The sequence below is a fragment of the Vulpes lagopus genome, chromosome 6 (genome assembly GCF_018345385.1).
Source record: "Vulpes lagopus strain Blue_001 chromosome 6, ASM1834538v1, whole genome shotgun sequence".
Classification (NCBI taxonomy): Eukaryota; Metazoa; Chordata; class Mammalia; order Carnivora; family Canidae; genus Vulpes; species Vulpes lagopus.
In genome coordinates this window covers 132,290,991-132,311,448 of record NC_054829.1, presented here as the reverse complement: position 1 = coordinate 132,311,448, position 20,458 = coordinate 132,290,991, and the positions used below count along the sequence as shown (strand labels likewise).

Here is a 20,458-nt window from a genome sequence, read left to right as displayed (position 1 = left end):
AGTTCTAAAGCGTATCGCGAGGAAATTCCAATTACTCAGAATTAAGAGAGCGGGAACAGCTGAAAATGCCTTTTGAGTGACCTAAGAATGGGCTCGGGAAATTCAGAATCACAGGGTACTGTAAGTCAAAATAGTCGAGAAATGAAATTCAGTGGTACAGACAAAAAAAAAAAAAAGTAACTACCAGGCCATGACTGGAGCTGCTTGAAATAAGATGGCATAAGGGAAATACCACTAGCTCAAGGGGGGAAATTTGGGCCTTAATCCTGATGTGGCCTCTGATTAGCTGTGTGACCTTGGGCAAGTCACTCAGCCTCTGCACTTGCATTCCCTCGATGAGCAGATAATATTTATTTTTTCTTTTCTTTAAGATGTATTTATTTTAGAGAGAGAGTGTGTGTGTGTGGGTGTGAGCATATGTGAGTGGGGGGGCAGATGGAATCCTCAAGCAGACTCCCCACTGGGTGAGGAGCTGGACATGGGTCACGATCCCACGACCCATGAGACTGCGACCTGAGCCAAAACCCAAGAATTGGATACCTAACCCACTGAGCCACCCGGGTACCCGGAGCAGATGATTTCTAAAATCCTTTCTAGTTCCATAATTCTGTGATTAAAATTAGACTCCCTCTTGGCACCCTTGCAAGGCCCACTGAGAAAGGCTCAGTCAAGATCTTGCATTCTCACTTGCAGGCTCTTCTTGCCGTCCAACCCCTTCCAGCACCACGAGGGCAACTAGCAGGGGACTGTACCCCAAGCTCTCTCCCCACTGCCACGTTTTCTGGGACGGAAGAGGGTCTTAGGAGGTGCAGCATCTCCTCGAATCAGATGAGCGTTTGGAAAGACAATGGGCGTAGATGGCTGGACCAATACTGTCCGAGCCCCGGTTCCCTTGGGAACCCCTACACAGTGCAGCCTGGACCCAGAATGTCACAGCCATCTCCTCACAGGAGCTCTTAGGCACTACCTACCCGGCTCTTATACAGCCTTTAGTGGGGATTTTTTTTTATAAATTTATTTTTTATTGGTGTTCAATTTGCCAACATATAGAATAACACCCAGTGCTCATCCCATCAAGTGCCCCCTTCAGTGCCCGTCACCCAGTCACCCCCACCCCCCACCCACCTCCCCTTCCACCACCCCTAGTTCGTATCAGTGGGGATTTTTTAAATGATGGTTATGGTGGCATGGCACGGAAAGCAAAATACTAAGCGGAGCGACTCTTGATTCTGCTTTAATATCGATGCTATGCAACGGGAAGCAATACTTGGAAAAAAAGCATTGAATTTCTTCAACAGATAGGGGTATGGGTGTGAGGTACCTGTGTTCAGGTATTGATAACGCATAGGAATACACAGTTCGGCGTTTAGTTCTCACTATACATACAGTTTTGGTGTATTTATAATGCTTTATATTTTTACAGTTGATACCATATATATCCTCATTTTCTCTTAGGGAAGTAGTTAAGAAAGAAAGAAAGAGAGAGAAAGATGGAGAGAAAGAGAGGGAGAGAGAAAGAAAGAAAGAAAGAAAGAAAGAAAGAAAGAAAGAAAGAAGAAGAAAGAAAAAAGGAGAAAGAGAAAGAAAGAAAAGAAAAAAAGAAAGAAAAGAAAAGAAGAAAGAAAGAAAGAAAGAAAAGAAAAAAAGAAAGAAAAGAAAAGAAGAAAGAAAGAAAGAAAGAAAGAAAGAAAGAAAGAAAGAAAGAAAGAAAGAAAGAAGAAAGAAAGAAAGAAAAAGGAAAAGCCCTGTAACGTCTTTTGGAAGTGGCATTATTTCCATTTAACAAATGAGGGTGCTGAGGCCCAGATACCACATTCAGAGTTTTCGGTCTCAAATTGAGGAAGAAAATCTCTCTCGTGGGCCCCCGCCCCCCATCCCAGGGCAGGCACACTGCGTTGCTCCATTCATGTATCCCTTACGCAATTTTAACAGAAATAACTGATAATCACCCAAGAAAAGCTCCAGTTCACCTAAATATTTTAGAACGAGACTCTGTTTTACTTGCCACTGAAATATTTAAGTGCCAGATGTTTTATTAAAGGATTTAGTTCAATTGGTTAACAAGCTGAATGCTAAAAATTAGATTTCCGTCTGTTAGAAACTATGAGGCAGAAACGTGTTTTGTAGGGCGCCACTTAGTTTAATAATTAACTATTAAAGTAGTAGGAGTAAGAAATCTTAATATCCTCTTCCAGGGAGTTGAGGCTTGCTCTCTCCTGGCAGGAAGGAATCCCTTCTTCCTAAGGTCCCAAAGCATGATTCATCCACCATATCTTGTTCCGTCTTCATAATGTTCCGGTGCAGCAGAAGCAAGTAGTGACATCTAATCTACCCCAAAAGGAAAAACTGAAGCAGAGGAGCTAAGTTGAATTCCTGCATTGGCCAAATTGCCTTTCCAGTACTGGACCACAGAGTTACACCGGTTCCCTGCAGAGAAATGCCAGGAAAGCTCATTTATTCCAGACTAATAGTAACATAGTTAAAAATCCAGTTAAATCATGCCCGTGGGAAGTGGATGAAAAGTCGAGGGCGTCAGGACTGGTCCTGGTAAAGGAACCACCTGGAATCAACTTGAGATTTCTGCCTACGCATGAAAGAGGTTTATCTCTGCTACCTAACAAAGTCCCACCGAACGGTTTATAAGAGATATAAACCCACATGGAGGGGGATCCCCAGGTAGCTCAGCGGTTTAGCGCCGCCTTTACCCCAGGGCGTGATCCTGGAGACCCGGGATCGAGTCCCACGTCCGGGCTCTCTGCATGGAACCTGCCTCTCCCTCTGCCTGTGTCTCTGCCTCTCTCTCTCTCTCTCTGTGTCTCTCATGAATAAATAGATTTTAAAAATCTTAAAAAAAAAAAAACTCCACATGGGCACTAAGAGCAGAGCAAAGAGCACAGTAGACAATAGGCCAACAAATGCTGGGTGACAAACGAGTGGAGATTCACTTAGCAAAGTGGATAAAGATGAACTCTAAGTGCCTCCAAAGGAAGATGCTGATGAGAAACATGCAGTGTCGCACTCAGAACCCTGGGGATCCTCAAGATACAGGGCACCAGATGCCCCGGAAGGCCCGGGGAAGGAGTGGTGCTCAAAAGAAGATCTGGGGATAGACCATGTCAAGAACGCTTCGGCCCCCCCGCTGCCCTCCTCCATCCTGAGCCACCCCCTGGTGGTCTTGAGCCCATAGCAAGCTCTCCTCCCAGTTGCAAGCCCCACCCGTGCGTGCTTAATCAGAGTGGCTCCTCGCTACGTAGGAGCGGAGGGCAAGGATGGCTAGAGGGTGAGAGAAGGCACCCAATCTGGGAGAGACGCCACAACAAATAAAAACAAAGAGAAATCCCAAGAAACCAAGATAACTCAGAACACAGAATTCGGGAAGCTCTAATTTGTGTCCTTACAAGGGAGATGATATGGCAAGAGGAACTGTCGGAACAGACGCCGTGAGAAACAGGGATTTTCAGACAGTGAGAAGATCACTCAGATATTAAAAAAAAAAAAAAATAGCAGAGCAACAATTCATCTGAGAACGATGAAAAGATAAAATCCCATTTGTCTTGTTAAACTATGTTCTATCATGAAAAAAAAATTGATTTTAAAATCAAATTTAAAGATCAGGAAAAACGAAAAGGGCCCGTTGACATGCCACCGAAGACGGAGTTCACTAATTCCGCAGACGCTGTGTGTTAGCATCCCCCCGCCCCCACCTAAACAGAGTTTTTTACCACAGTGAAAAGCGATGTCCTGGCACGGCCCGCTTTGCTTCGGCACACGTGCGCGGTGCGAAACTTTCAAGAGGGTTTCCTTTTTCTTTTGCATGCTACATTTGTGTTAGATCTGCAATATGTGCGTGTATAGGTTTATTATAGAAGCAGTGGCCACAGTTGTTTTTTTTTTAAGATTTCATGTTTTGTTTATTCATGAGAGACACAGAGAGAGGCAGAGACACAGGCAGAGGGAGAAGCAGGCTCCATGCAGGGAGCCCGACGTGGGACTCGATCCCGGACCCCGGGGTCACACCCTGAGCTGCAGGGAGATGCTCAACCCCTGAGCCCCCAGGCACCCCTGGCCACAGTTTTCTCAAGTCACTTCCTAGTGCTCAGGCCAGTAAGCTGGGATTCCCTGTGCTCTTTGCACCCTATGTCCCCCTGTTGCAAGACAGTCACCGCATGTTCAGTGCCTCCTAAACACCTGCCCATGGATGACCTCCCTCTGCCGCTGCTGTGATCCAAGACCTTCGCCCCCGACCTCGCCGTCCTCCCAGCCTACCCGTCGCCGTTTCCAGCCTCAGCATCCCCCGGCCCCCCGCCCAGGCTGTGCCCTCACCCCGCTTCCTGGATAACCATCGACAGAGATCTGATCCTGTCGCTGTTTTGCTCAAAACATTTCTATCACCTATGGGCTATGTCTCCGGCGGGCTGATACCTAAACAAATCCTGGAGCATCTGGCGGCGGCGTAGCTCTTTCTGGGCTTTAACTGCCCCCCAGCTGGTAGGTGGCACTCAGAGCTCCCAGGCCGCTGGTGGCTCCCGGCGCCCTGCCCCCGATGCCTCTCCGTCACCTGCCAGGCCACGTGCATCTGTCAGGAGCACCTCATCCGCCCCCCCACGCAGAAGCCGGCGCTCCCCTTGAAACAATCTTCTTCCAGCAATACGGTTTCTTAAGAAAGTACCTGGCAGGGGCCCCGGGGGTGCAGGGTCAGCAGTGCAGCATCTGCCTCCGGCCCAGGGCATGACCCTGGGGTCCTGGCATCGAGTCCCACGTCGGGCTCCCTGCATCGAGCCTGCTTCTCTCTCTGCCTGTGTCTCTGCCTCTCTCTCTCTCTCCCTGTGTCTCTCATGAATAAATAAATAAAATCTTAAAAAAGAAAGTAAGTAAAGAAAGCAAGCATCTGTCACCCCACTGAATTGATCAGACCTTAAAAGGTTTGGACTGTGGCTTCTCATCCTCACGTCCCCAAATCCAGCACAGTTGATGGCATAACGTTAGACTCAGCAAGCATTCATTGAATGAATGAATGAATGAATGAATGAATATGCTAAAGAGTCTTAAAGAAATCAACAAAAGCAATAGCTAGAAGAAGAGACTACATCGTGACCCAGTTTTGTATTTTGTCTGCTAATGACAAGAGTAGCTCTATTCTTCCAAGGATGCTCGAGCTGGACCCAGACAGCCACAGACGAGCCTCCCTATAGCTCAGGGATGACTCCCTGACCCTCCCTGGGGGTCACAGCACAAATGCTGATGCCCCACCCCAAGGAACGAGGGGGAACTAATGCCTCGTGCAAATGGATCGATGATTTATTATTTATCGTTATTGATACGGGACTACCCAGCAGCAGTGGGGGCTTGCAGGCAGCAGAGAGCCACCGAGGCAGAAACAGCAACGGGGCGGGGGGGTGCGGACAAAGGGCCGTGGCACAGCCAAGGGCCAGACGCCAGCACGGCCTAAGGAAGCTCTTCACTTTTTGTTTGACGCCGTTGGCGCTGCTCTTACTATTTTATGTTTGTCCACGAGGAGCGGGGATGACCCTACCGAGAGCTAAGACGGGCTTGGGGGGGACCAGGTGCCTTTGGCATCACCGGGCATCTCTGGGCTCAGATCCTGGCCGCCCGCTGAGCCGGGAGCTGTGGCCCCAACTGCTTCACCATCCCTGGGCCTCAGTTTCCTTGAAAATCATTCAGATAAAATCCACCTCCCTGGTTTCTTGAGGGGCGAAAGGGATCCATGAACGCGTAGCTGCCGGTTCAGTGCCTGGTGCCCCGTAGGGCGAGGTGTCCTTGGTGCCACCCGCACGCCACTGCTCCGCGACGACGGCGAGGACACCTACATCGCAGATGCCCGTCGGGGCAACCGGAATGCCCCGATATCATAAAAATACCGACAAAGCACCTTTCTCTGGGATAGACTCCCAGGCCCAGGAGCTCTAGGTTATATCCTACACCGTTCGCCTGCGGTGAGGAAAATCGACCTTGCCTTGCTCTTCCTCAATTACCAGAATCGCTTCACCTCCTGAGCCAGAACTGCATTCTCTTCCTCCCTAATTGATCGTCGGAGCGCTGCGGGGTCGTAAACTGCGTCCTTATTGCCGTGATCTCGTAGGAAATAATGAGGATCCTTCCAACACCATTTGCGGAGAAAGCGCACAGGTCCTCGGGATCGTTCCTGGGTGGCCCACCCAGCGATCAGCAGCCCATTGGTGTCGGGTCCTGGAAAGCCATCGCTGTGACTCTCCGCACACGACCCTGCTTCGTGCTCAACAGACTGCAGCCCTACAAATGGCCGTAGAGGGTAGTGTTTTGAGCATACAGACCTGCGGGTGATTGATTTGTGGATTAACAAGTGATGTCAGAGTCGCTAAGCCGGGGAACAGCGTAGAGCAAAAATTTTGGAGGTGCCCGTTATGTGAGCCTCTGAGTTTTTAGCAAATGGGCGCCACACGCCCGCACAGAAAATCCACTGGGAGACCTTTAAAATACAGAAATCTCAAAAAAATAAAATAAAATAAAATAAAATAAAATACAGAAATCTCTAGCTCACCGGCTTCTCCTGGGCGGTCCTCACGCCCTTTGGGGATAACTTGCAGGGAAACTTGGAGAGAGAAGAAAACACCTGTGGCCCAAGGCTCCTCCCCGGCGGTGGAGCGATCAGTTAGGCCACATGGGGCTGGTTGAGGGTGTAGGCCTGGACGGGGCGGGTGGAGGGGGGCACGACTCTCCATCCTCCTCACTCCAGAGGCTTCCCACAGAGCACACACACCGGGGCGGGAGCACGCGAGGTTTTCTGCACGCACACGTACGCACACGCAGACACCCGGACACGGTGTGCACACGCTCACGCACCACCACCAACCCCGGGGGCCTCGGCTCATCACCAGGACCACCAGGGAACAGACTTTGGGGATTCCCCAGGACCGCTGTGGGCAGAGCAAGCAAACTGTTGTCACGCGAGCTGGGGGTGAGCTCAGTCCTGAGAATGCTTCTGACAATGCTTTGGGGAGGAGCTACCATTTAAACATGGCAAGATTTTTTGTTTTGTTTTGTTTTTTTAAGATTTTATTTATTTATTCATGAGAGACACAGGCGGAGGGAGAAGCAGGCTCCATGCAGGGAGCCCGACATGGGACCCCAGGATCACGCCCTGGGCTGAAGGCAGGTGCTAAACCGCTGAGCCCCCCGGGCTGCCCCACAGCAAGGTTTTATACACGAGAGTTGGAAGCAGCGGCCACCCCGGGCCTCCTTCCCTGGGGGTGTGACTAGCCTGACCCGAGTCGTGACAGCCCCTCAGTGCAAGACCGTGTCCTCTGCAGCCCACCGCAGCTCTGTAACCACAAATTTAGGGACAGTTTCAAGGCGAACACTGAGGTCTAAAGGACAGTCACAGTTTCGAATTGTCCTGTTAGGCCTCATTGAAATAATAGCGTTGGTAACTCCCGCGGTGCCACTGTCCGTGCTCCAGGCAGCATGCGCGGTCCACCCCCACTGGGGACCACCGTCCCTGCGGGGAGAAGCCATTAGCAGGTTTGCAGACTACAGCTCGTTCTAAGAAATTTTTGTCAAACCCCATTCATATAAATAAAGACTCACGCCTAAATCAGAGCTGTCGGCACAGGAGAGAGTGTTGGCTGCACTTAAATTCCTGCCGTGCAACAGGAGCAACGGCCTGAGTTTTTTTCAAGGAAACGTAATACCGTAATGACACGGCAACTGTTGTTTCATTACGGAGTTAATTAGGAAACTGGATTTGGGAATCGAAGTCTAGCATCGGTTTAGCGTCCCAGGTAGGGTGTGCACGTGCGTGCGCCAGCAGAGGCCGGGGACACACACAGACACACTCACACCCGCGTGCCCCAGAGTGCGCGTGTGCCCCGGGCACGACCCCCGCGTGCACACACAGCCCACGTGTAGGTGGCATCCGCACATGCCGGCCCACGTGCGTGCGTGTGTCACGCGGTGCCATCCACTCTATGTCAGGGCGCTTCACCACGTCTCCGCAGGGAGAACGGAGGTGGCCGGCGGTGACTCTCCACCTATGGCTCCTGAAGATGAGACCGCGGTTCCACGTCGGCCTGGCACACGGGGAACAGCATCCCCAACCAATCTATGAATCGCTGTACCGTTAATGGACCGAACGGCTCCCCAATACCCCGAAGGGGAAGATGCACCCCTGCAAGTAGGAGCCCCTCGTTCTAGGCAGCATATCCCTAGCACCCTAGCACCGGTGCCCTGCGACGGACGGACCCGCTTCCAGCCAAGTGACAGTTGGGTGGGCCTCCGTCCGACACTCGTGCAAGTGCCGCCTTCCCCCGATGAGGCCCCAAGTGGTACAGGTGCTGGGAGGTGAGGGCGGGTCCTCATTAGACAGCAGGCAGTGATCCGAAGGTTTCCTGCCCCTGGAAGCAGCGCCCGCTCGGCCGCCGCGCTAAGCCGAGGCCCCGCCTTGGGCCCCACGTCTCTGTGCCTCGGTTCCCTCACCTGTGAAGTGCAAGCACTAAGACGACCCAGCTCGCGGGATGAAACGTAACCCAACTCCTTGGGGAAGTGTCGGCTCCGTAAAGCATCCAAAAGTGTTCTCTCGGGCGTGCGGCTAAAGTGGAAGGGAGGGGGGAAGGCTTCCCTGGCTGGAAGCCTGATCTCCCCTTCACCCCGTCCTCCCATCCCCCCGCCACCCTCCCCACCCATCGGTCTGTTCTCTGTGTTTACAGACCTCACTCTGCTTTGTGTCTCTTCACTCACTTGGCTTTGTCTCTCGGCCTGACTTACTCACTCAGCGTTAATTCCCTCTCGGTCCGCCTTGGAGGTCGCAGATGCCACGATCCCAGCCTCTTATGGCTGCTCCATAGTCCATCGTGTGCACATTCACCACACCTTCCTCGTCCATTTGTCTTACCTGGAGGCCGCTCCGTATCTTGACTATTGTAAATAATGTTACCATGACCATACGGGTGCATAGATCTTTTTTTCAAATTACTGTTTTTATTTTCTTTGGGTAAATATCCTGTAGTGGAGTTATTATCAGGCTTCTTGAATGATATTTTTGCTAAAACTAGAGTCTGAAGACTAGTGCTGCGACCCCAGAACGCCTGCCCAGGGAGAACAGACCCACGTCAGCTTGCACACCCTGGGTCGTCTTATCCCTACAATCCATTTACATTTTGTCTGTCTACCCTGGTATTAATTTTATTCAGGGGCACTGGAGTCCAAACATTCTCTTGAACCCAACTAACTTGACCTCTTTCTTATTGATTCAGCCTTGAAACCTTCCCAACTGAACATACTTGGGTGCCATTTTGTGCGATTGGCCCTCGGGTGGATCCTTATTCATAAATCCCCCGTTGTCTGTCCATACCCACTAGTCCCTAATGACACTGATCCCAACCAGTGGGATCAATAGGAAATCTAAGTATATTTTTATTCGGTCTCGCCTTGTTTGTGATCTTGATGGAGATTTGATCCTGGCATCCAGCATTGCCCTATGAGGCAGAGACCACTGCCTTTTTATTATGAAAATAAGAGTTTCTTTGCTCATGAGACCTTGTAGACCTGATTTGTGACCAACACCCTGTGTTATAGGCATTCTTCTACATGTGGAGCATAAGCAGTAACTCTAGAGTCCCCTCCTGGTAAAAGGAAGTACTTTCTGTAGAGAAAATACTTGAACACTCCTGAGATACTCAAGTCCTTGATCCAGTAGAGTAAAGGATGAATTTGGAAAGAATCATAATTGGTTTTCTCCACTCTGTAGCTTTATTGAGGAAAGAGGTCTTTAGTGTCATAACATCAACTGCTGAAAAGGGTAAGGCAACAAGGCTGTATTTTATAGTTCCTTCGGATTTAGGGCAGCTAAGATCTGCACAGAGCACTAATTAGTTGGTAACAGCTAAGCAGCATTATCTTCTGTCCAAGATACAATGTAGAAAGTATGTTTGGGGGACGCCTAGGTGAGTTGAGCATCTCCCTTCAGCTCAGGGCGTGACCCCGAGGTCCCGGGATCAAATTCCGCATCAGACTCCTCTCGGGGAGCCTGCTTCTCCCTCTGCCTGTGTCTCTGCCTCTCTCTCTGTATCTCTCATGAATAAATAAGTAAGATCTTAAAAATATTTTTAAAAAGAAAAGAAAATCTGTTTGGGGAGCTGAATACAGTTGACTCTTGAACAACATGGGTCTGAGTTGCATGGGTCCACTTATATGCAGATACTTTTCAATAAATACGGTTCATTACTATAAATGTATTTTCCTTATGATTTTCTTAAAACATTTCTTTTCTCTACCCTTGTTATGGGAATGCAGTATATAATACTTATCACAGGGAAAGTGTTTATTAATCAAGGGTTTACATTATCAGTAAGGCTTCAGGTCAACAGTAGGCTCTTCGTAGTTCAGTTTGGAAGGAGTCAGGAGTTATGCTTAGACACTTGACTGCATGGGGTCAGCGCCCCTATCCTCTGTGTTGTTCGAGGGTCATCCATACTTGGAAGGAGGTAATAATGGTAGAAACTCTTTCTTTTTAAGACTTTTTTACCTTTATGAACATTGACGGTTATGGAACACGTGGAAGTATGAGCTCTCATTATGTACATAGCTGATTTCTTTAAGTATGTTTTTACCCTCTGAGTCTTACCGTTGGGACTTTACCTTTACATCGATGCGTGTCTGTGCTTACGATACACTCATCTTCTACTTCCAAGATTCTCTCAGTGCCTAGGTATGTATCCCCCTCTTGTAGAAACCCTATCTCCAAAAATGCAGCTGTAAAATGGAAAATTCTGCTCACCTCTGATGCTGGTATTACTGTCAAGGTTTTGAAGGAAAAATAGTCTCAGAAATCTCAACCGGCTCTCACGCTGCCTATGCTCTCCTCTCCCGGAGGGTTTTCTCTTAGGAGACTGTAGGAAAATGAAGGGGGCCTGGGATGTGGTCTCCAAGGGTTAATGAACAGGGTCTGCAAAGGTCCAGTTCTTAAGGACCCTTGCTACTTTTTTTCAAGCTTGCAGATCCTGGGGGAGTGAGGGAGTTTACTCTCTCTGTGAGTTCCCAAAATTGAAGACAGTCCCTTGGTATCCATGGAAACTCAGCTCAGCACCAGATGAGTGCATTATATGTGATTTGGGGATTTATGGCTTTTTAACCCGTCTGCGCCATTATTTGCCATTATTGGCAAAGCATCCCATGTTGCGGAGACTTTGACAATAGTGTGAGGCACCTATTTTTCCGTGGCGTAGTCATGTGGATTATTTGCAAGCAGGAAAAGCAGGAAAAAAGAAAAACCAACACTGAAGCCCAAATGGTAAGCTCTATCCAGCGATAGAGCCCCTCTTACTTGGGGGACACTGTCTATGCTTGTGTCTGTAGACCCTTCAGAAATACAGGTTCAAAGTGCTCCTTCGTTATGTGCTACTGGGGAACGGTGGCAAAATGATGAACGCGTCATGCAGCAACCTAAGGGGGATGGGCAGGGGAACTCGTCGACATCAGTAATCTGCCCAGGAGCTGCAGCGTGATCCTTAAAAAAAAAAAAAAAAAAAAAATCAAGATTCAGAATCCACATGGGCCACATGTTGAAATGACTCCGTAATGCAAAGATCAGAAAAGATCTTTACTAAGTGTAACTGGGGGGTAAGACAGTATGAAGTACTCAGAAAATACCTGGACGACCTCACCGGAAGTCAACCTAGAAGCCAGTTTCATGAGTTCAACAAAGCCACTTCCCCAGTGTCAGTCATCCGGTACCAGGTCCATTAATGCGTGTTTTGAACTAGGATGAAATCGCCCCCCCCCCCCCCGAAGACATTTAGATTCCAACAGATGTAAAACAGATGTGTCCAAAGTAGAAGCTACTTTGCCAAGGGCTACGTTTTTTTCTAAGGAGGTCTCATTTGCCAGATCTGCTAAGGGCTCTGTCTACAGAAGGGATCTGCGTAGCTTCGGGACTTTACAGAGGAAGGGGCAGCCACCACTGTCGGGCTGCTGCACGAAATGCGAAGGCCTTAGCCCCCACGGTAAATCCCACAGACTCCCCGTGGGTTTCTTCAGGGGATTTGGCCTCTTGAACACACATTCAAGGATATTAGGGTGAGATCCCTCTGTCCTCGATCTTCCATCCTTAATACTGGAGAATTGCCGGATTTTCCGTCATTTTCCTGAGGCTGTTTCATCATCGGTGTGTTCAGCCACTCCTGCTGGCCCCTCTAGAAATGGCACCTTTTGAATTCTTCTCATCTCTTCATTTTTAAGTTTAGGGAGCCTCTGGCATAGCCACACCCCGGCCCATGCCAGCCCCAGAGAATTCCAGATACGTGGACCCTCTTCTCAGAAACCATTAAAGACAAACAAGAAACTAGAAAATGTTCTTAGGAGCCACCTAGTAAGATGAAGGGTCGGGAAGAACAGGAATAGGTTCGTGTCCCATATAAATAGAGGAGACTCTTACCTCACTCACCGCGTAAGTGACTACTAGGCTACCGCGTGGTCTAGGTCTTGTTTCTCTTAGCTTATTCGATGGTCCTGCTGATGCCCTCGTATAATGTTCTCCATGCAGCCCTGAAATGAGGAGAGTAGGAGCCTTGGGATGCCAGGGTGGGTCAGTCCTTTGGGCATCTGACTCTTGATCTCAGCTCAGGTCTCGGTCTCGGGGTCATGAGTCCAAGCCCCAAGCTGGGCCCCGCACTGGGCGTGGAGCCTAAATAATAATAATAATAATAATAATAATAATAATAATAATAAGTAGGAGTCTCTTTCGCCAGTATTTTTAGCCTTTAAAAAACCAACATGAAAAAAAAAATAAAAAAAAATAAAAAATAAAAAACCAACATGATTTGCTCAGATCTTCCCATTCTTTTATCGAATGCGTGCAGGTGGTAACGATTATATGTCATTTATTTGCATAGTACTGGGGCTGGAGGTGTGGCCGTGTCTATGTGAAATGAACCCCTGCCCTCTGAGAGCTAAGAGTCGGCTCTGGTTAAGAGGGAAAAAAAAAAACACGCATGGGTGGAATAGTTAAATACCTGTTCATCAGGTGTCAGGGATGCTGTGGATCACAGGCACCCTTCAGAACGTGGGGGGGGCTCCTGTTGGGCGGCGACCCTCTAACCTCTGGCCACACCCTACCCAGTGGGAAGGAACCTGCAGAAGTCAAGGAAATCACTCAAGAGCCCCTGCCCTACTTACTAGAGACCAAGCTAGCAGGAGGCAAACGGCTGTGGTGTGGAAGCCTGGAACTGGCCACATCCTTCTTTTTATTTGGGTTTTTACTGGCAAAACCCATTTTCAAACCCAGTATAAACGTAGGACAATTCAAATGTAGTAAAGAGACAGACTCTTGGGGTTTGCGGGGGCTAATGAGAGGTGAAAAGGACCCGGCACAGAGTCCAGTGAAGCCCGGGCCTGCACCCTCCCTCCTGTCACCTGAGGAAGGGGCGTTTGACAAGTTCCCTGTGGCTACGGGTGCTTGTTCTGTTTGGTCTTGTTGGGCTTATCAGGAAACAGAGGTCAGGTGAGCAAAGGAAATGAGCGGGTTTCACAAATGGTTCAACAAAGATGGAACCTGTTAGCCTCCTGACCAGCCATCTGCCTCTGAAGATGGCTACACTGAGGGCTGCGGCCAGGCCCGAAGGTAGAGGCTCCAGGCTGTCCGGGTGCCAGTTACGTCCCCGCCTCCGTCCCCCCTCCGTCCTCCCCTCCGTCCTCCCCTCCGTGCCCCCCTCCATCCTCCTCTCTGTCCCCCTCCGTCCCTGCCTCCTTCCTCCCCTCCGTCCTCCCCTCCGTGCCCCCTCCATCCTCCTCTCTGTCCCCCTCCGTCCCTGCCTCCTTCCTCCCCTCCGTCCTCCCCTCCGTGCCCCCTCCATCCTCCTCTCTGTCCCCCTCCGTCCCTGCCTCCTTCCTCCCCTCCGTCCTCCCCTCCATCCTCCCCTCCATCCTCCTCTATGTCCTCCCCTCCATCCTCTCTGTCCCTGCCTCCGTCCTCCCCTCCATCCTCCTCTCCATCCCTCCCCTCCGTCCCCACCTCTGTCCCCGCCCACCCCTCCATCCTCACCTCCATCCTCCCCTCTATCCTCCCCTCCAACCTCCCCTCCGTCCCCCCCTTCATCCCCCTCTCCGCCCTCCCCTCCGTCCTCCCCTCCATCCTTCTCTCCATCCTCCCCTCCATCCTCCACTCCATCTTCCCCCTCTGTCCTCCCCTCCGTCCCCGCCTCGGTCCTCCCCTCCGTCCTCCTGCACCACAGCAGTGCCCGCTGGTCCCTAGCCGACCCCTGGACTGCTATGGAGCACCGAGCACCGAGCACCATCAGCAGCACCAAGGCAAGAACAGGAGGCCGGGTTCAAGGCCTAGCTGAGCCACTGAGGCGCTGCGGGAGAGCTTGGGGGAAACGGCCCTTCTGAGACTCAGGCAGCGGCTCTCACAGGAGCTCAGGGATCTCACAGAACTTGATAAACTAGAGCAAATGATGGTGACGATGAAGACAGAATAATGATAGTGATAATTGTGAAAAGGGGCTGAAAACAATTCTTTCATTCTTTCTTGGGACCATCGATTGAAAGTGGTCATTTACGCTTCCTCATTTCTTTTGTTCTTCTGATGTTTACTTTCTGGAAGCCGAAAGAATGATAGCACCTAGGAGCTGCATAAAACTCCTTAAAATACCTCTTCCCTAGGGAAGAAAGTGACCGTGTGTTCTTCCTCCGAAAAGAAGGAAAGGAAAAGAAAACTAACATTTTATGGAAAATGTCCTGGAAGATACATACAAGGAACAATTGTTACAATAGAAATTATAAATAATCTAAGCGTCTTTTAGAAAAGGACAAATAGAATGTAGCATATTTTTAGATGGACTAGTTAGCAGCACTTAAACAGAATTAAATATAGAGAAAACAAGATTAAGAAAAAATAAGTTGAAAAATAACATTTACGTCAAGCTTTCATTTGTGTAAAAAATTTAATACTTACACAAAATAGCACTTAACTTACTCATAGGTATATCTCTTACCTGCATAGATTTCTGTGCACATGACCCCCCCCACCCCTACCACCACACACATACATGTTTGTATAAAATGTACTATAGGGATGAGCCCCTGGGGGGCTCAGTGGTTGAGCATCTGCCTTTGGCCCAGGTCGTGACCCCCCGCAGGGTCCAGGGATCGAGTCTCACATCAGGCCCCTGCATGGAGCCTGCTTCTCCCTCTGCCTGGGTCTCTGCCTCTCTGTGTGTCTCTCTGCAATAAATAAATAGAAATCTTTTTAAAAAAAATAAAAAATAAAACGTACTGTAAAGACTCCTGTCAAGTCATATCAGTGGTTGCTTTGTTGGGAGTATAAAACTAGAAATGACGTACAAAGGCAACAAATGTGATTTTGTTGTTTTCGCTTTTACTGAAAAGACAAACCGAAATATAATATGGTTTATGAAGTGAATATTTATTCAGAGCCTAGTAGAACCCAGACCCTTCTTTCTGTGCTGGGGAATCTTGTGGTGCTGATGTCTCTGGCCTCATGCGCATGGCACTATATCGAACGAGACAGAGAACATAATGTATAGAATAGAATATTAGCATAGGACTATCAAAAATAAAATTAAAATAAGGCCAGATAAGTCATCAGAGAGTGATCAGGGGCTATCAGCTCAGAGGACAGCTTCTCTGAGGAGGTGACGTTGGAAACCAGTATCAGTGCTCGGTGATGGAGGCATAGCACCCTCGGTCACTGTATTCCTCCCTACGCTTTTGTGACTTTTTTTGTTTTTAGTATCTATCCCCATTCCCCTCACTCCCACCAAGAAAATCTGCTTCAAGGTACTGGGAGATTTTTAAAGAGGTACCAAACCCAGATAAAGCACTTAGGGACTTCAACCTTTTAACCAATGATTAGTGATAGTGAGTCTGGAAAAGCATCCCATAAATTCATGATTTAATTTAATATCTGGAAAACACCCAAATGCAAATCATTCTTTAAAGGTACTCACTTCAGAGCTCAACAAAATCTTCCTAAAAGGTAGGGATTCAAGAAAAATGGCAGTGATTCTCCAGGGCGAGGTAATGGGGGATGTAGGCATCAAGACTGTCATGGGGAGGGATAAGATTTGTATATTTATCCAAGGGAGGATGGCTTTCTTTTTTTAAGTTTGAGAATGTGCTTGTAAAGGGGAAATGAAGAGTTGGAAGGAGCTGTTGAAGAAGTCAGAACACGGGGACGCCTGGGTGGCTCAGCAGTTGAGCGTCTGCCTTGGGTGGTGATCCTGGGGTCCTGGGATCGAGTCCCATGTCGAGTTCCCCATGAGGAGCCTGCTTCTCCCTCTGCCTGTGTCTCTGCCCCTCTCTGTGTGTCTCTCATGAATAAATAAATGAAATCTTTAAAAAAATAAAAAAGAAGAAGTAGTTAGAACACCAAGTCTCAACACCAACATAATACTAAGCGTTGTAATAAGCACATGACTGTGGGTTCCTCGTGTGCCTCCTCACTTAGAAGTGGGTGAGATGGATTCATCCACCTGCAAACAACCTGAACAGCAGTTCCAGCTTCTCCCTTACCGCCATGAAAGCCTACGTTTTATTATTAAGGGTTTCTCTGAACCAGAAACTAGGCTAAGTGTTTCCTGTCCATTACCTTACTGGATTGAAAGAGTGAGTGATAAGTAAACCCTAAAGCTCTTCTGGCTTCATGTGCTTGGCTATGAAACAAAGGAGGCCCAAGAGAATAGAAGAGCAGTGGTTTCTCTCCCCGAGGGCCAGAGTGGAGGACAAATGTCTGGCTTAGCTTAATGGAGCCCCCCACTCATACGCTTTTCCTGTCATGCCCCCTTAACTGATTGATCAGCTTGCCTCTTTAGTGGTCCCTGATCCAAGTCCGGTGGAGGGGATGGAGGTCCCCCTATATACAGCGCCAAGCAATTCTGAGACACCAGCAGCATGTCCGAGAGTGCAACTCAATTGTGACCCCATCTACGTGGAGATAGCATCAGATCCCCAGGTTAAGGGTTTAGTCCCACAGCCCCACCCCCCCACACCCCCACACCCCCACACCCCCACACCCCGCCTCGCAACCACTTCTGATGCCAGTCACAAGCCCAGGCTGTCTCCTTGTGCTTCTGATGGACCAGCTACAGATTTTTGGCTCCAACAACCTCCTCCTTGGGTTCAACTAATTTGCTAGCACAGGAGCACCTGGGTGGCACGGTTGGTTAAGCATCTGACTCTTGGTTTTGGCGCAGGTTGTGATTTCAGGGTCATGAGATGGAGCCTCATGTCTGGCTCTGCTCTTCATCAACAAGATGAAGAGATGCATATGGCAAGTTCTCGAACAAAGGAGCTTCTTCCCCCAAGGAGCTTGGTGCCTGACCCTGAAGCATTCTGGGTCTCCAAGTGTGGAGGCTCTTAGAAAAAAAGGGACCAAAACTATGTCCTCTTGGGTCTTTATGAAGGCGCCATTACATAGTCATGACTAAGTCATTGGCTGATTTAACCTTCCAGCCCCTCTCCTCTCCCTGGAGGTTGGAGTGGGATTGAACATTCCAACCCTCTGATCATATGGTTGGATCTCCTGACCTTGATGAGGTCCAGAAGCCACCTTCATTAATAACAAGACACTCATTTCATCTTTATGGCTCTAAAGTGTTTTCAGATACTGTGGATAAAGATCAAATATATCTAAGAAATACATTTTGGTCATATGAATAATCAAATATATCTTTCTAATTATTATATCACATTACATCATTTCTATCTCCTTTTGTTTTTTTTTTTTTACCCTAAACTCATGGCAAGGAATTCCCATCGCATGGCCAAATATTGATTAAAATTCTGGTTTTTGCTCTAAACACAAGGAGTTAGAAATGGCATCCTGTGAGCCAGAGGAATGGATTAGGTTATGATCTTATAATGTATGACTGGACCACTGCTCTTGCTATTATGTGCTTTAGATAGAATGCATTAGGTTTTCCAGGAAGGCATATCCATCTCAATTACTGTGAATTTTAGTAATTTATTGTTGGGATACCAACTCATGCTCTCAGTCAAAATGCCTCGTTAGCTAACTAAGATGAATCTAGCAGTTTTTGAGGGCTTATTTGTGCCACCCCTTTGAGTCTTCCCACTGTACCCCAAAACAGGAGGTCATAACCTATTCTCGCACCAGCCAAAGGTGAATTATGCAGCATTTGTTGGAGGAGGCAGAGGCAACCAGGGATTCTTCTAAACAAATAACTTGTAGTCTTGAAGTTTTATAAGCAGGCTTCTCCATGTGCTTTCTGGAGAAGCAGTTAATGGTCAGAAATGACAACCATAGTTAAAACTTTTTTTCTTCATAGTAAAAACTTTAAATCGATTGTGGTAGTAGAACAGATTGATGTAAAAATGATGCCCGCACACAGAGACCCAAATATGCTCTTGGCAGTGTCCAGCCTCTAGCACTAAACTGTTTATTGCCTTACTGTTTGCTTAGGTCCTTCTTGAGGACTTACATTTCAGCAGAATCCCTATTGAAAATGTTTCTTTCTTTTAAAAAGGTATGTGGGGCACCTGGGGGGCTCAGTGGTTGAGCGTTTGGCTAAGGTAGTGATCCTAGGGATCGAGCCCCATGTCAGATCACCTAGGAAAGTGTAGAGGGAGAAGGAAGGGACCTCGTCGGGCCACCCCCTTCTCTCTCTACACCAGGAATTATTGATTTAGGAAGCAGGAACCCTAACTCAGCAAAAAAAGCAGAGCCCTGCAGTTTGGGGAGACTCTTAGGGAGTAGCCCTAAAGGCAGGTAATATGGTGCCTTGGGCTCCCTGCGGGGAGCCTGCTTCTCCCTCTGCCTGTGTCTCTGCCTCTCTCTGTGTCTCTCATGAATAAATACATAAAATTTTAAAATAAATAAATAAATAAATAAATAAATAAATAAGGCATGTGTAAGAAACTGTGTTCCTACTTCTGCCCCCCCCCATCCCTTCCAGAGAGAAGTGAAAGATTCCCTACTTTGCCATGTTCTGCAGCTTGACCTTTAAACCAGACTTCTTGTTTCCATCAGAATCCTGTTCTCTAGTTTCCTCTGACTCTTGTGTTACTATCTTGTAACAGGGTGACACTTACACAAGCAGTAGGGATGAGGCTGTCACATGGCGAATGAGCTCTTGATGAAATGTTGATACATCAGCCTACATCCAATAACACTGAGGAAACAGAACGCTGGGGTGGTGACGGGGAAAGAAAGGGTACCCATTGTCTGCCAGCACATTAATGGGTGAAGAAGGAAGAAGCCAAGAATCTAAATGGAAAATGAATAAAGCAGATTCTGAGTAAATTTATTAAATACAATGCTAGCAGTGCATCATCTGGCGTAGCATGTGTAGCACACGCTGAAGCAGAGCACCGTGTGTATGTGTGCACGCACATGCGTGCGTATGTGTCTATATACATAAATGTACCAAATGTCATAGTCTACAAAAAAAAGTATTATTATCACTGTTTTGTTGAGAAAGATACTGAGACCGTTTATTTTTCCGCAATTTAAGCAATTACTTCTTATGCACAGGATAATAAAATCCATGTGTGTGGGGCCGGGCGGGCGGGGGGGGGAGTAGTTCATGACTTTTCAGCCTGGCATTCAAATTCCCCTTCATTTTAGTACAGCCTGCCTTTCCAGCCTCATCACTGTAATCATAGAGGCCAGTCAGGAAAATGGCAATCACTCTAGGTATTTAAAAAGAGGGGAATTTAATACAAGAAGCTGATCACAAAAATCCCTGGGGAGAAAATGAACGCCAAGCCTTACCTCACACCATATATAACATTAACTTAAAATGGATCCTAGATCTTCAACATGTGATATACCAGGATCATCTTGATGCAGGAAAAGCATTTGACAGAGTTCTACACACAGTCATGATAAAAAAACATTCAATAAACTAGAAATAGAAGGAAATTACCTCAGTGTCTTAAAAGTCACATAGGAATAGCCCACAACAAACATCGTACTCGGTGAAAAGCTGAAAGCTTTTTCTCTAAGATCAGGAACAGAACAAGGATGCTGACTCTCACCACTTCTATTTAACACAGCACTGAGTCCTAGCCAGAGCAGTTAGGCAAGAAAGAGGTAGAAAGCATCCACATTGGAAAGAAAAAGTCATAGATCTATGTGTGAAGATGACGTGATAATATGTAGAAAGATCCCAAAGATTCAAAAAAATCCCTATCCGCACTAATAAATAAATTCAGCAAAATTGCAGATACAAAATCAACACACAAAAAACAACTGCTTTTCTATAACACTAATGATGAATAACCTGAGAGGAAATTAAGAAAATAATCTAATTTACAATAACACCGAAAAGAATACAATATTTAGGAATAAATGTAACTAAGGAGATGAAAGACTTGTATACTAAAAACCATAAAATATTGCCCAAAGAGGGGCACCTGGTGACTCAGTTAGTTAAGCACCTGACTCTTGATTTCAGCTCAGGTCATGGTCTCAGGGTTGTGAGAT

At 47.8% G+C, this 20,458-nt stretch overlaps 1 protein-coding gene across 3 annotated transcripts in view; it reads left to right on the top strand.

Moving 5' to 3' along the window:
- The window catches only part of RNF150 (ring finger protein 150), a 246,949-nt gene that overhangs the window by 207,434 nt on the left and 19,057 nt on the right, over nt 1-20,458 (top strand). Inside the window, exon 7 of one of the 3 annotated variants that reach the window (XM_041758029.1) lies at nt 1,456-1,501. The exons of the other annotated variants lie outside the window; for them this stretch is intronic. Coding sequence (XP_041613963.1) covers nt 1,456-1,463 — 8 coding nt within the window. The 3' untranslated portion in view covers nt 1,464-1,501. Of the gene's footprint in view, nt 1-1,455; nt 1,502-20,458 lie in introns of those variants that run through there. 3 annotated transcript variants of the gene reach the window in all.